Raw genomic sequence first — 15,139 nt, 5'->3', positions numbered from 1 at the left:
CTCTGCCGGGCCTTTCCTCAACTCTTTGTTCTCCAGCGTTGTGCTCCCAGGAGGCCCGACTGTGTGGGCCTCACCTCCTGCCCACCAGGTGGGGTTGGAAGCATCAGGCTCCATTAAGATGCCAGTCGGAGCTCGACATTTCTGTTCTTTCCTCTCTTTAAATGTAATACCTTGTCCAGTGCTTGAAGTAATCCATTTTCCTCTGAGAGCCCCCATTCATGTGTGAGCTTTGGTTTGATCACACCCACTGTCCCCATAATCATTTCTGCCCCCCCTTCCCCCCCGCCCCGGTCTCCTAGAAGCCGTGCGTGTCTTGTGGTAGATACTGAGGTTTATCCAGGCCAGGGAAGCACTGTGCTGCCAGCTCTGGGCTCTCCCGCCCGTGTGGGGCTGGGAGGGAAGGGACTCAAGAGCCCACTCATTTCTGAGGCAGGCGCTGCAGAGTCACATTGGGGTTCCACCCTCAGGGTCCAGGCAGGAACAGCATTGAAGGCAGATGTGCCCCTTGGACGTTCTGAGGATGTCGTTGGACTTGCGTGAAAGTGCTGGCTGTCTTGTTAGAGTGGGGATATTGTAATAGGCTCTTCAGCAGCCGGAGCCCCTGCTGCAACCATCGTCCACTCACTGGACGGCCCTCCCGCTCTCTGGACCTGAGGGAGAGCTGGGCTCTGTGCACGTGGAGGCCACCCTAATGGTCTGTCTTCTCTGCTTCCCCCACTGCTGCAGGTTACGTGTTCTGTATGTTGCATCGCCTCCCCGAGCAGCATGACTGTACGTTTGACCACATGGGCCGTGGCCGAGAGGAAGCCATCATGAAAATGGTGAAACTGGACCGGAAAGTGGGGCGCTCTTGCCAGCGCATTGGGGAAGGGTGCTCCTGAAGGCCGGCTTGGCCGCTACGTGACGCTGTTCTTAGTTCACTAATGTTAGCCTTATTTAGGACAAAGTCAGCCAGACACCTTGTACTGGGCACGCGTCAGACTACAGCCAGTCCGTTTCCTTTCCTTAGCCAGCCATCCTGGTACTGTAGTTTAGGGGTTGATGGTGGTTGAAATTGATTTCTGGCTGGTTACTAAGGTGCCTGCTAGCCATTGTATAAAATTAAAACATGAAGAATATTTTTTTTTGAGCATGGCTAGTGGATTTAAAACAACACATACCTGTCACTGCTGGAGTCAAACTTACAAAAAGCCTTAAGTGGAAAGTGTTCCAGACGGAGACTCTGAGTCAATAGAGGAGGAGAAGCTGGTGTTCAAGTCCCCACGACGCACATGGCTTTGCCGGAAGCTCTGGTTAGTGTTCGGCCTTCACCTCTTCACTATCCTTAGTCCCAGTAGCCAGGATACCTGATGGCCACGCGTGCCCGGGCCACGGGAGGCTGTTGAGATTGGCCCCGTGGCTGGGCTGGGTGGTGGCCTCGCTCTCCCACTGAGCAGGAAATGGGGGTGGGGACAGGTTAAGAAAATTTACCTGACTTGCTATGAAAAAACTCTCTCATCACACGAGAAGAGAAACAGTAACCTCACTTTGAAAATCAGCTCCACTCAAGCCTAGTCCACGAATGAGAACCACCTTTTCTACACAGGACCCTTGGTCACGAGAAGCGCCCGCGGGCGCGCCCTGACCCACGGGCTCTGGTTTGCCGTTTGCCGAGTGCAGGGATCTGGCAGTGGATCAAATAAGGCTAATTGCAGCACCGCAGCTGTGGCCTCCAAACTGGCCTCTGCAGCTAGGTTTCTAGATTGGAAGTTTTTTAAAAAGATGTTTCACAGCCAGCAGGAATCAATAGAAGAGCTGGGAGCTGCCTGCAGCTCCGTCCCTTCCAGCAGGAGCCTGCTCAGCCCCTCCAAGGCCAAGGGGACGATGCCTTGGCCTCGCCTCTCATGTCTGTGCAGCCCCACAGTCCAAGGGCGACCAGTCCACTTCTACCACATAGCAAGTTTAGTAAGGGGGGGGGCAGCATATGTCACAGGGACAGAGGTTCGTGGCCATGGCCCAGCTTGAGAGACACACTCGCTCAGGCAGGTGCGGGGAGGGCCTGTTTCTCAGCGTGTTTCTCTTCAGAGAGGAGTTGAGTGGAGGCAGGAGCTCAGGCCCAGTGGGGATGGGTGGAGATGGGCCTGTTTGCCAGTGTTAGGAAATCATCACCGATCAGGTGTGGGGGGTGGGTAGACAGGAGAAAGATGCCCTTGAAAGCCTGAGCAGGGGTGAATGGCCCCAGAGCCCCATCTGATCCAGGCCGGTGAGGGTCGGAGGCTCCTGCAGAGGCAGTTTGGATCTGCCCGCACACAGGCTACTGGAATAGTTTAACCCAGCAACTTACCCTTTTATACCACAGCAAGTGTTTGCTCAACTCTGTCTGCAAATTAACAGTTAATACCTGCAACTACAAATGTTTTTGGTCCGAAATACTGAAATAGGAAATCACGCTCTTCCCCGCCTCCTCTCCCACCCTACCCCCACCAGAGTGGAATCCGCTGCAAAATCTCCAGCCTTAATTCTTGCTTCAGGACCCAGACCGGCGTCTTGCTCTAGGGCAGCCCAGGGCAGAGGGGCCAGGTCTGCCCACGTTTACCACTGTTACCAAGCCACGGCCCTCTGGCCAGTACCTGGCCATCCTCAGTGATGTGGCCCACCTCGGCCCCCCACCAAGCTCTGATCGTGAAGAGGCCACAGGCGCCCTTCCGGCCCTCCTCAGGCCCCACCGGCTGCTGCTTCCCGGCGGCAGCGATGGGAAGCAGGCTCTCTGGGGAGCCCGGCCGCACACGGGGCTCGCAGCCCATGGTCACTTCCTGATGGTAGAGCTGGGGGTGGGGTGGGAGGGCTTGTTCCCCGGCAGTATCTGTTCTGTGAAGTTTGTTAAATGTAAGGAAAGCTTAAATTCTTGTATCTTTAAAAGAGAAAATCTTATTTAACCCTTTTGTGTTCTAGATTTACTTACACACATAGCCTAGAGCTCAGTTTTAGTTTTAACATTGTGAAAATATTAAAAGAATCTTGTAACTTTATTCTTTTTTCTCCTGCTGAAAAAAAAAATTAAACCAATCGTATGAAAGTTTGGATTTCTCTGTTTTGCCGGTTCTCCTAAGTGCCACCTGGATGACCAGAAAAACAATAAAAGGTCTCCCCAGCCAGAGGTTGGAAGAGATGGAGGGCTCTTGTGTGCACTGTCTGGGGCTCACTTGTCTGGTAAGTGTCCAGGCTCCACAGTTGTTCCTCTGGTTTCTCTTGTGTGGTTCCACCTCCGGAGACCCTGGGGTAGAGGTGTGTCTGCTGGGCCCAGCCTTCTCTGGCAGCAGGGAGGTTACGTACCTGGGGGAGATGGGAAGAATGAGCACCAGCCCAGAGGGCCCCCAGCTGTGCGAGGGTTGGGTGTGCCTGGGTCCTGGCATATCCAAGACCCGACTTAACGAAGGACGGGCCTGGAGGAGAAAGATTCCCGGAAGGGACGATCAGAATGATGTAACTGCTTTGTAGAGGACCACCTAACACGCCTTAAGATAGACTAGGCTATCTCAGGATGGAGAGGCTGTGCCTGGGGTCTGCGATACCCAGGGCCTGGAAAGGTGTTCTGAGAAGAAGGTGCTGTAGAGCTGTGGTCACAGCGTGGGCCCACATTCCTCTTTCTTACCGTCCTAGAGCAAGTCAGCCACACCTCACCATCCATACGTATACTGGGCGTGATACTCAGGCCCCACAGAGGGCTAGCTGAGATCACAGGAGACGGGCTTGTTTGGGTGCTGTCTGCCTCCTGCCCAGAGGCAGAGAAAGCATGGAGCCGTGGGGGAAGGACCACAACGCACAGGAGTCTTCGCATGATTTCTGAAGGGAAGCCACATTGCAGTTTCACAGCTGTCAACTCGGTTGTTGTGAACACACAATTTGTATGTTTGCTCACCTAGGCTGCTATGCAAAATGAAGCTGCATCCTGCCCACAGATGAACACGTATTCCAAACAGCAACAGTGCCCTTTGGGTTTCTGGACACAGTCCTCCTTTACAGATGGCTCAGAAGAGCTGTTCCCCATCCCCAGCCCAGCATGGCCCCTACCCTCCCACATCAAAGAGGTCCTCACCAACCTTTACAGACCCAGAAACCAAAGACAGAGGACGTCTGCGTTCTTGGGTGAATTCAGGTTATACACGTCTGGCAAGAGTAGCTCATGGGCCAAGCCCCACGGCCACGCTGAGGTGCTCCTGCCACCCCTCCCTCTCCACACCGCAGTCCCGAGGCTGAGTCCGGTCCTCACCCTCCTCTGGCTTTTCTAAGTGTGAGGGTACGGGTGGGGCGGCCTCGGAACCTCAGTGCTGGGAGAGCCTGACGAGAGCGTCCTGGCTGTTCCTCAGAGCTGGTGCTGCCTCTCAGGTCCCTTCTGGAAGGGAGCTCTGAGAACTGGAGCTGCCCTCTGCAGAAGGAGGCCGGGAGAAGCTGGGCCCCAAGGCCTGGGGAGCTCTGAGCTGGCCTGGGCTGGTCAGCAGCTCTGTGCTCCCTGCCATCCCTGCCCACAGGCTTCTGGATCTCACTGTCAGCACCCAGGGCCACTGATGGGGACCCACTGCCTGGGGCAGGTCTGGGAGGGAAAACCCCCGTAGCAGCTGGGAGTAAACCAGGAACGTGGCGCTAGAAGCAGCCATCGGGGAGGACAGTGCCCCCTACACACAGGGTGGAAAGCAGAGGCCGAGGGGCATGGTGACCTTGGACAGCCTGGTCCTCTGTGCCCCACTGCTGCTCAAGTACCCTCCCTGTCCTGAGCCACAAGCCCTCGGAGGACGCTATCTGGCAGCAGATGGACAGGCTGTAACAGTGTCACCAGTGTTCCCAGGGCATCCATGGGAACCCAAGCCCTGGGCCCCAGATCCCGCCTTACAGGCCTCTCAGCTCCTCCTGCCACTGGCTCTCAAAGGTGGTGGCCTCCAGCTGTCCCAGCCGCAGGGACGGCCAAAAGGAGACAATAGTGGAGGCAGGTGTAGGCAGCAGCGCCTCCTGCTCCGGGCTCAGGGCTTTAAATACTCAGGATGCATGGGGTAAATGCACGAGACATTTATCATAAATTACAGGTGGATGATTGTGGGTCTTTAGGCCCTGAGGCCTCTAGGGGAATATTCGAGTTCTTTAGGGGGCGGGGGAAAGCAGAAGCTAACTTGGTGGGCTTGGAGGGCCCCTTTCAGAGTCTGCCTTCTGGCTGGGAGAGGACAGGTGTAAGGAAGGACGGCCGGGGGCCAGGGGCGCTGCTGCCCATCTGGATAGGCAGTCACAGAGGAAGCAAAGGACCAGGCCCAGGTCAGGAGTGACTCAGCCAGATGAAAGGGAGGGCACCCTCACCCCTCTGCTAGGTTAGTCCATGAGCATCATTACTTTAGTAATTTTTAAAAAATAGAACAGTGATTTTCAAAAGTGTACGCCTGTCCTCACCTCTGCAGTGGAGGCAGGTCCTGGCCTGTGTCAGTCCAGCAGAAAGTCCTGCCTGAAGGCACGTGGGGTGTTTGGTGGGGGACATGCAGCTCCCCGCGCCTGCTGAGGTGCGACGGCTCCTGCGGCCAGTCTGATGGAAACCAGCAGAACCCCCAGGTCCTCTCCCCACACCTCAACACAGGGGCGGGGGCTGGGGTGTATCGGAATCTGGTTTACTCTCCGACCAAACCCTCCCACCACCGTTTCCACTCATTTTCTGCAAAACACCAGGGCCTCAGGATCCTGTCCAGTAACCAAGTATGACCAGGTCAGCTTCTAGGAGGAGAAATGGGTGCATCCCTGTTGCCCTGCACATCCCTCCCCCTCCTCCAAAAACTCCTGTGCAAACACCAGGCCCCAGGACGACTTCTCATTTAATATTAGAATAATGAAAACCATGATGGCACAGAACCACGAACTGCATTTTAAATTCCTAGGGCCACTAATGAGCACTGAACTCCTGCTGGAGCTGTTATTAGGACAAACATTCAGAATGGATGGCTGCAGCCACGAAAGGAAGTGGAGCGTGGCCTGCACCACTGCAGCCACAGCTGCCGCCTGTCCGGCCGCCACCCTGAGCACCTCAGCTGCACCCAGAGGAGCTGGCCGCCCATGTGGAATGCAGGAGTGACACGATAGCACCAGAAAGCAAAACCAAAACTCACTAATGAGGAAAAACCTCTTAGAAGGAGACACATTTAATTTTCTTTTCCTTCTTTGACACCCTTCTTCTCTGTCCAAAGGGAGGTTCTTAATTGAAGCCCACAATGGGGAACGCCCCCTTTCTTTATTATCAAATGGCCTCAGCACACAGGATGCTCTGCTTTTTATCACAGATTAGACCTTCCTTTTTTCCCCGTGGCTCTAGAAAGGATAAGTGATTACAATTTTGTTATCTTCTGAATTAAAAAAAGGTGAAGTTGACTGGGTCGGCACTGTCTGCACAGCGGTTTGACAATTGGGGCGACAGCATAACTACTGAGCAATTTCTGCACAATTCAAAAGCTACTTTTTTTTGGCCAAGGAATTAGTCTAACAAACACATCCCACTCTTGCTGAAAATAATTTTCTTTTCCCAACTCTTCTAGGAATAAAACACTTTTAATGTATTTGTCAGGAATCAACACTTCATTTACTAAGATTAAAGAAGTGACAAAGAGCAATTGAGAAGAGTCCCACATCCATCATGGGCTCATGGTTCTAACTAGAATCAGAAGAAAAACGGAAAAAGCACTGAGAATATGGGAAAACGTGTTTGCGTGTGTGATGCTGTTATACCTGTTTCACGTTCAGAGTGCTTTGCAGCAGCCCCCGCCTTTAAGCCCGCCTTGACTGGGGCGCCACGAGCACACACCCCGCCCTGCCCGCCGTGCTCAGCACCGGCCCTCCAAGGAGGCACCAGAAGGTGACGTTGAAGGCTTTCGCCAAAAGCCCCAACAAAGTGCATTTTACTCCCCCACAAAGCACGACCTAAAATGAAGGGCAGGAGGTTCTGCATGCTCAATCTCTAGACCTGGGTAGTGGTTACAAAGGTGGCGTTTCACAATAAAGGGCCAGAGGCCACAAGCACCCCTCTGTCCACCTCACCAGACCTCCTCAAAGCAGACGCCGTGGGACTGCATCCTCTGGGGCTGGGGGGGAGCCACGGGCCCTCATCTGCCGCTGCCCCCCGCACAGCTTGGCCAAGCCTGCTGCCTGGTGTCCCACAGCTCCCAGGGAATCAGCCTCCACCCTGTGCTGGGCTGACGGCTCCGCGGGCATCGGGCTCCTTGGAGCTGGGTCTCATCAGCACTCCCGTTTAGCCCTATTGGTCTCTCCCCAAGTTTGGGGGCCATCTTGGTCCTGCTGGCTCATGGCGGGGGTAAGTCCCCTGTGGGACCAGCCAGGGCTCTGGAGAATGCCAGGCACCTGGGGACTTTTTCTTGGCTGCCCACTCATCCCTCATTCCCTGGCAACGCGTCTGGTGTGTCGCACCTCGACTGGGGTGTCCAGGCCCCTCCAGCCAGGCATACAGAAAGAGCCCCCATTCCCCAAACCACAAGGCTCATCAAGGAAGGCAGAGCCCCTGCCTGGTAACAGGAGGCCGACCAGAGCAGGCTTTGCTGAGCTTCATCAGTGTCTGCTGGGGTCCAGAGCAGGCTTGCATCCAAGCAAGGCCTCTAGACCATCAGGGGGCCTCAGGGGAGGCAGCTGCGGGGCTAGGGGACGGCGATACGGCTGCACAGAGCTGGCCTCAGTCCCGCCCGCCCTCAGCACTGCCTCTCAGTCCCCTTTCCCTTTATCTGAAAACAAGGCGTGTCTGAAGTGCTGGAGGAGCAGGAGAGAGACAAGCTTTATTCTCTCCAGACCTCAGGGCAGAGATCTGGAAGGAACGAACACCAAAGAGAATTCACAGAGGACAGGAAGCAGAGGGTGAGCCACTGGCCATGCAGGGCACAGTTCATGCCTCTTCAGGTGTGAAGCTGAGTATCCAGGACGCATTTCGTTACCTGTGCCTGGATGGAGAAGGGTACTGAAGGGCTCCAGACCCTCCCCCAACCCACCCCACACTTCCCCGGGTCAGCAGTGATTCCTCTCTGGACAGGTGACTTCAGAGTTTGAGAAGAAGCCCTTGAATGGATGATACTTGCAAAACATTTGAACGCTGCCCTCTTCTGACTTCCCTGCTCCTCCTGCCTCCCCTGTGGGCAGTGAATGCACCGCTGGAGGAAGTGCTGAGTTGTCAGGCATCCTCAGCTCTAACTGGAGAAGGGGCTGGATGCTGAGGGAGGCAGCGCCAGCCACAGAGCGCGGCCAGCCACCCGTGGCAAGCAAGCGAGCGGCACCGCTATTTGTTACCAGAGCCCCTCCCATTGTGAAAAGCTGTTCCCCTCAGAGCGTTCCACTCACCCCACGCAGGGGGACGCAGACAGAGATCAGAGTCGAGGGCACCGAGGGAGACTAGCAGAAAGACAACCTTCCCGTTTAATCATGCAGCTTGAAGCTACCCTACTATTCCAATACTGATAAATCACAACTACATCACACTAGGAGGAAACAGCTGACCCACTGGCTCTTTGTACACCCACGACCAATGTGTCTTTAAGACAGAAAGGACCCCCCGTCGGCCCCACCCCTCCTCCAAGCAGGATGCACAGAGGACCTGATCGTGACAGCCAGCCAACGGAAGAATCGGGGGATGAGCAAAAACCGGACACAATCTGATCAAGTTACGCAGGGCAGTTAGCGGTGGGATGGAAATTACTCAGACACACAGAGCCAGACCAAGCGACAACTGTCAGATGAGATCGTTTCAATGAGGATTAAAAGGAAAGCTTCTTAGAACTGATTTTTTTTTCCCAATCCCTGGCTGAGTATTATGGTCTGGGGGAAAAACAGCAACCACCGATCACCACCACGCGGGAAAGGCCCACTTTTGCATTCCCGACACCGACTGGCAGGACGGCTGCCTCCACACCGCTCACTAACCTGTGGCAAATGGAGGACAGGTCCAGCCCAACCGGAAGTTGGTATACACTCATACATACTTCTGAACATTAAATTAGCTGGTGGCATAATCACTGTTTCCTTGTCAGCCTCCCAAGCTTAAAGGCTGGATACGTTTCAGGAATGACAGGTTAATAACTTGGCAAGTCGAGTGATTATTAACTCCAGTGTCCACAGATTAATCTGCTCCTTGTGTATTTTGTTGATCTTCCTCAAAGGATTTTCCTTGTCAGACCAGGTGCCGTGATGAGCTGCATCTGTGCCTCATTTAGGAGATGCGCATGATATTTCTCAGCTCTACCCCACGCTCAACCGTTCAAAACTAAGGAAGGAAAATTACAGCGTCAAAAGGGATTAAAACAAGTGATTTGCTGTTTGAACCTTTCATAAAGATCTGGAAAACCTATGATTCAGCAAATGGAGAATAACTAAAAGAAATAAAAAATTATTTAGTTGCCAGGGCAAAGTGTTCCATAAAAGTAAACACTCTAAGGAAACCCATTTCCTACAGGGTGCCTTGCCTCCAGGTAAGGAAGGCCTAATACATTCTCTTCCATTCCTGTGTTCATGTGCCATCTTTGTATTCCGACTCAGGCCTATTACTTCCTTCTGTGGTCTTTGCAGGGTTAGATTAGAGAGGTAGGGTGTTAATGGACTTGATGAAGATTGAAGACCCACTTTCTCCCCCTGGAGACCAGCCTGATTTGAACAAACTGAGGAGAACAAAGCAGCCCCTTTGTGTCCTTGGGAGGAAACCTGTCCTGTGTGTTTCTGCAGCCAGGTCTGTTCCTCGTGGGGCGGGGGTGGCGGGGCGAGGCGTCCACAGGCATCCCTGCTCGGGGAGGACACGGCTCTTGTGCCACCTGGGCCCAGCCGAGTCACTCCACACGTGCGCCTCCTTTATTGGTGCTGCCGGTTGGCTGAGTACGAGTTGGAGCCTGGACTGGAGTGCAGTGAGTTGCCGCTGGGGGCCTGCAGGGCGTGGGGGTCGGGCTGCTGACTGGCTGGGCTAGTGTCCCCTGTCCCCGACTGCTCGCTGTTTTCCTCCTTCTGGTTGCTCTGCTGCTCGGGACACTCAAAGTGGACGCAGTGGAACACCTGGTGAGAGAAAGGAGAGACCTGGTGAGTGATGGGTCAGTGTCGGAGCCCAGAGCTGCCATGAGTCAGGACACTGTCCCCATGGGAGTGACAGCAGGTCCTTCCGCTCCCGCCCCCCCCCCCCCCGCCCCCGCCACTGGCACCGACAGGCAGCAACTAGAGGGTGGTAAGCGCTTTTCAATCAGTCAGGATAAAAGTGAGGGGACCGATGAGTCTAAGAGTTGCAGGCAGCACAGCATGGATTCCCATAAAATGTTCCCACTGGATTTCTCCATTTGGGGTTACTTTTGTCTCATGAGCTTTTCTTTCTTTTTTAATTAATTAATTCTTACATCTGGCAGTTGGGTTAAAAGTCAGTGGGGTTGATGGTGGCAATGGCTGCATGATTCTGTCAATATACTAAAAAGCGCTATGCTTTAAATGGGTGAGTTGTATGACATGTGAATTATACTACAATAAAGTTATTTTCTAAAAAAAGCCTACAGGGCATCATTACCCCAGGGGAGGACCCAGGCTTATCTCCAAGGATCCAAAGAGCAGTTGCTCACCTCCTCCTGTGCCCTCCGGAGGGGAACAAGTTCTTGGTGCGTAATCATCCTCTGGGCAGCAGTGCTGGGGAGGGAACTTCAACCTGAGGTGACCTGGGCCAGCCGGGAACAAACACCGTCACGTGGAGGAATGGCCCCCCGCAGGAGCCAGGAAAAGCCTGTGTTCCACCGTGACTCACTCAGGAAGCACCACTGAGCAGACAGGGCACCACTCAGAGCTCGGCCAACAAGGGTGAGCCTCAGCCCTGACCTTGAGAACACACAGCACGGCTGGGGGTTGGGGGTGAGCCTGCCACGCCCGGAGCAGGAGGTGACTGCTGGTGTGTGAGCTGGGGGCGCGGGGGCAGCCAGAGGAAGCCCACGCCAGAGGAGGGTCTTTAGGGATGCCCTCCCCCCCCCCACAGAAATTCCTCTCTCCACTAACAGCCAAGTCCTCCAGGGGTCCCTGCTGTGTGGTGCCTGTCCTGAGCTCTTTGCACAGGAGAATCACATCCTCTCCTGGGGGCGTCTTCAGTCTGAAGCACACAGGTCGACTTTCCAGGGAGCATGCTGGCAGTTTTAAGGGAATCAATTTCCAGATCCTCAAATTCAGTATTTTCTAAAACTGCCTGAGAACATGACTGAATTCACAACACCCTTCCCCACCTCACAGAAGGAAAGCACAGCCCTCGCCTGCCCGTGCTACAGTACGCACGGGGGCACACCGACCTCCCTCCCACGGATGCCAAGCCCTGGATGGGGAGCACCCGCCCATGAGTCATGGGCCCTGATACCTTCCGGGTCCCCATGAGAGTGAAATTTGGCCTGAGTGAGATGTTCTGAATTCGGAACCGAACTGTATATGTGACTCATGTAATTCTTTTAAACGTAACTGCAATTTTCCCAGAATTATAAAAACATTTTCAAAATACACTGGCTAAATCCCATGAATAATTCCACAATTACCTTCAGATTTGGTGTGCCTTATTCAACGAGTTGGTTAAAATCTATTTTACCAAACCATGTCATCAAATATGTATTCCTAATAATCCTTATCTTCCGTCTTTTAAAACGTTTATTTTTTTCTATCTCATATTAACAAAAATAATTGTATTTAAACTTATGAAGAAATTTTTACTTCTCAACCTTAAAATGTTCAAAAAATTACATTTTTTTCCCAGAGCTCTTTTAGGGGATATGCAAACAAAATGTTTGAAGGCCATTGCTCACAGCGCTTAGAAGACTCTAAGCCCTCAATAGAGTCCTTTTAAAAGTTAATAGGCAGGAATTCCCTGGTGGTCCAGTGGTTAGGACTCTGTGCTTTCACTGCCAAGGGTGTGGGTTCGATCCCTGCTCGGGGAACTAAGATCCTGCAAGCCGTGTGGTGCAGCCAACAAGAAAAAAGAAAAGTTAATAGGCAGACTTGCAGCCACATGGATAGATCTAGAGATTATCATACTAAGGGAAGTAAGTCAGAAAGATAATTCCCATATGATATCACTTATATGTGGAATCTAAAATACGATGCAAATCAACATATCTATGAAACAAAAACAGGCTCACAGACATAGAGAACAGACTTGTGGTTGCCAAGGTGAGGGGGGTGTATGGCGGAGGGAAGCACTGGGAGTCTGGGATGAGCAGATACAAACTATTACGTATAGGATGGATAACAACAAGGTCCTACTGTATAGCACAGGGAACTGTATTTAATATCCTGTGACAAACCATAATGGAAAAGAATATGAAAAAGAATATATGTACGTATGACTGAGTCATTTTGCTGAACAGAATAAACACACATTGTAAATCAACTATACTTCAATAAAATTAAGAAACTTAATAGGCAGGACCTGGAGGGAAGGCGAGGACATTTTAGGGTTAGAAGTGTTCCAGGCAAGGGGAATAATATGGGTGAAGACCTTGGGAGGAAAGAGCCAAGTGATGTCTGAGAAGATCTGAGTGGCAAACCGTGAAGAGAGGGGAAAGTCGGCAGCAGGGCCATTGAGAGCTTTGGAGCAGAAACATTCTATGATCTGCTGGAATAGGATTTAGGGGCGAGTGCCAGTTCCTGAGGGGCCTGATGGCACAAGACAGTCTTAGAGACACTGCTGTGGTAGGCCAGTAACATGACAGGAACTGAGGGAGCCGGAGGCCACCAGTGGCTGGGGGACCAGGAGACAGAACCAGCACCGTGGACAAGTACCTGGTAGGCCCCGGCTCTCCCACCGGTGCTACCGTACCCCAAGGGTTTTCTCCCTTGGCCTCCAGACTTCTAAACCAGCCCTAGATAAGTAAGATGATGCAAGTTGTTGTAAAGCTGTCATCGAACTTAGGCGCAAATGCTGAGGCTAAACTGTAAGCACGTAACTGGTGTGTAGTGATGTGCTTGGAAAGGACTGCTGGGTGCCTGGGCCTGTGTGGACAGCTGTGAGAGGCAAGCTCCGAGCCCTGGCCACCCACTGCTCCCAGGAGAGCTCAACCCTCACTCTCCTTGGGTCGGGCCCACCCTTTCCTTCCGAGTGGCCTGCTAGCTCAGAGGACCTACTTGAACTTGGATCTGCCCATGTTTCCTGAGTCCTGGATAAGGGCCTGTCTTTAGAGGATAAGGCACTGGTACCCCGGGAGTGGGCAGGATGCAGCCAGGGCTGGACACCTGCCACTCTCCCTGAGAAAGGACCAGGCGGAGGAGACCGCGGGGGGCTCAGGAAGCGCAGAGAGCCGGGGGACGCGGTTGCCCCTGCTTCCTCCTGGGAACTCTACAGCCTCCACGGCTAGAGCACACGCACCGTGCACACCCACACCACGCACACAGGCACACGTGCACTATGCACGCATACACATGCGCCCTTATTCTGCAGAGTCAGGTTCACGGAGAAGACAAATGTAGTATCAACTGTGAAATTACACTTAAAATATAAATTCCATGCTTTCCTTCCTGCATCACTATTTCTTCCATATTCCCACTTCAATTCATTTATCTACCACTGTTTCAAATTTCACCTTTCAAACTAATATGAAGCCCGAGACCACGCGTCCTCTGTATGGGCAGAGTGTATTTTCTCTTAGAGTTAGCCTGTTTCTCCCCTTAAAGCTCAGGCTGGTGCTGCTTCCTGTGGACCCGAGTCAGCCCCCGGTCTCTCCTTCCTTTCCTTTTCTTTCCTTTCTCCCTCCCTTTTATATCAAATCTCGCCCCTTGGGCCCACCTGCAGGTGCTTACCTGTCAACAGCCATAGGGAAGGGCCTTTTCTGGGGATTTAAAACCTGTCTGGGCCGTCAGCTCTCACCTGGGCTACTCAGGGTAAATTTGAAAATCCTCTTCTAAGTAGCAGCTATTAATACCTCTTCTCCATCAGCTCCACATTCTCTGAGCTTCTGAAGTGACAGGACCACCTTCTGGTGGGTTATTGACAGTCTCTTGCTCTAGGAGCACCCGTCTTTCCAAGCACGGGGTGGGGCCGTGGAGACACCCCCCAGAACACATCTTGGCTTCTGCACACCCCCCGCCGCACTCTCAGTGGATCCTCTCCCTAGACCTCCTTGTAAACGAACAAACATCCTTCTCTTTCTCAACACCACCCAGTCATCTTTCGTCCCCGGCGCCTGTGTCTCCTCCACCTGTTCTGAACGATGCACCTTACGGCACCGTCCCCGTTCTGACCTGACCTCCTTACCCCGCCCCATCACGCCCGCAGTCGGCTATGTCACCCCGCTCTCACGCTCCCCGTCAGCATCTCTGAGGCTGCTCCTCGGAGCCCTAGGCTGATACTAACCCTTCCACTGATTTAACACTGTCCTGCTGCATATTACCTTTCCCAGTGAATGGGTTTCTCTCCTTGTGCTCTCACGAACCTCCCTTTGGGTCTCTTAATTTCTAGGCCAGCCTGTGAGGCTCCAGGGCCCAAGGCCCAGCCCCTCCTCCTGCCTGTGTCCTGACCTGTCAGTTCCCATCTGATTCAAGGACCGAGGCGTGGCCGTCCTTTCTCCCACTCAGGGCCTTGCACAAGAATAAACAAATCAATAAAAACCCTGGATTGAAAAATAAAGTTAAAAAAGATCTCAGTGCAGCTGGCCGCTAACTAACGTCTGGCTCTCACCTAAGGAAGGGTCCCCATGGGTGACGCAGTCCAGAGAGGCAGGGTGGGTTTCTGCTCCACGCCGTACCCAGAAAAAGCCTGGAGGACGTGACTACAGTGAGCACTCAATACTGCTGGTAGCCGGACCCCTGCTGTTGCCCCGTTCCCACTGTTACTCCCATTCCTCTAACTTGGGTGACTTAACTGCACCACTGTCTCTAGGCCACTTAACCAACCTGTTTTAAAATAGCAACTCGAATGGCTATTATTCCGGACATACCTAACGGTACTGTTTTGGTGTCCTCCTGTGGAGGCTCCTCCTTGGAGAAATCATAGTCATGCCTCTCCCTGACCCTGCAGAGCTCAGCGTAGGCTCTGCCCTCTAAGCTGGGGGAAACTGGGAGCCTCTGGGAGCCCTGGGAAGCCCTAGCCGCCAGCAGCCTGGCCGAGCCTCCGCGGCCGGATGTGAGGAACCAGGGCTGTGTCAGGGCTGCGCTTCAG

At 53.3% G+C, this 15,139-nt stretch overlaps 2 protein-coding genes across 5 annotated transcripts in view; one reads left to right on the top strand and one right to left on the bottom strand.

The window, feature by feature from the left end:
* Positions 1-3,055, top strand: part of ZFAND3 (zinc finger AN1-type containing 3) — a 323,831-nt gene extending 320,776 nt beyond the window's left edge. For all 3 annotated transcript variants that reach the window (XM_067753108.1, XM_067753107.1, XM_067753109.1), the window contains one exon: positions 727-3,055. In XM_067753108.1, coding sequence (XP_067609209.1) covers positions 727-881 — 155 coding nt within the window. In that variant the 3' untranslated portion in view covers positions 882-3,055. The remainder of the gene's footprint in view (positions 1-726) is intronic.
* BTBD9 (BTB domain containing 9) overlaps positions 1,484-15,139 on the bottom strand; it is a 419,689-nt gene continuing 406,033 nt past the window's right edge. The window contains exons 11-12 of one of the 2 annotated variants that reach the window (XR_010946847.1): positions 8,920-10,035; positions 1,484-3,312 (exon numbers count right to left, since the gene is read on the bottom strand). Coding sequence is in view for 1 of the 2 variants with exons in the window: in XM_067753105.1 (XP_067609206.1) it covers positions 9,838-10,035 (198 nt within the window). In the remaining variant the exon portion in view is untranslated. Of the gene's footprint in view, positions 3,313-6,133; positions 10,036-15,139 lie in introns of those variants that run through there. The other variant, XM_067753105.1, reaches the window with a different exon arrangement.

This window comes from Pseudorca crassidens, chromosome 10 (assembly GCF_039906515.1).
Source record: "Pseudorca crassidens isolate mPseCra1 chromosome 10, mPseCra1.hap1, whole genome shotgun sequence".
NCBI lineage: Eukaryota > Metazoa > Chordata > Mammalia > Artiodactyla > Delphinidae > Pseudorca > Pseudorca crassidens.
Note: the sequence above shows the minus strand (reverse complement) of the source record. Positions and strands in the feature narration are given on the sequence as shown.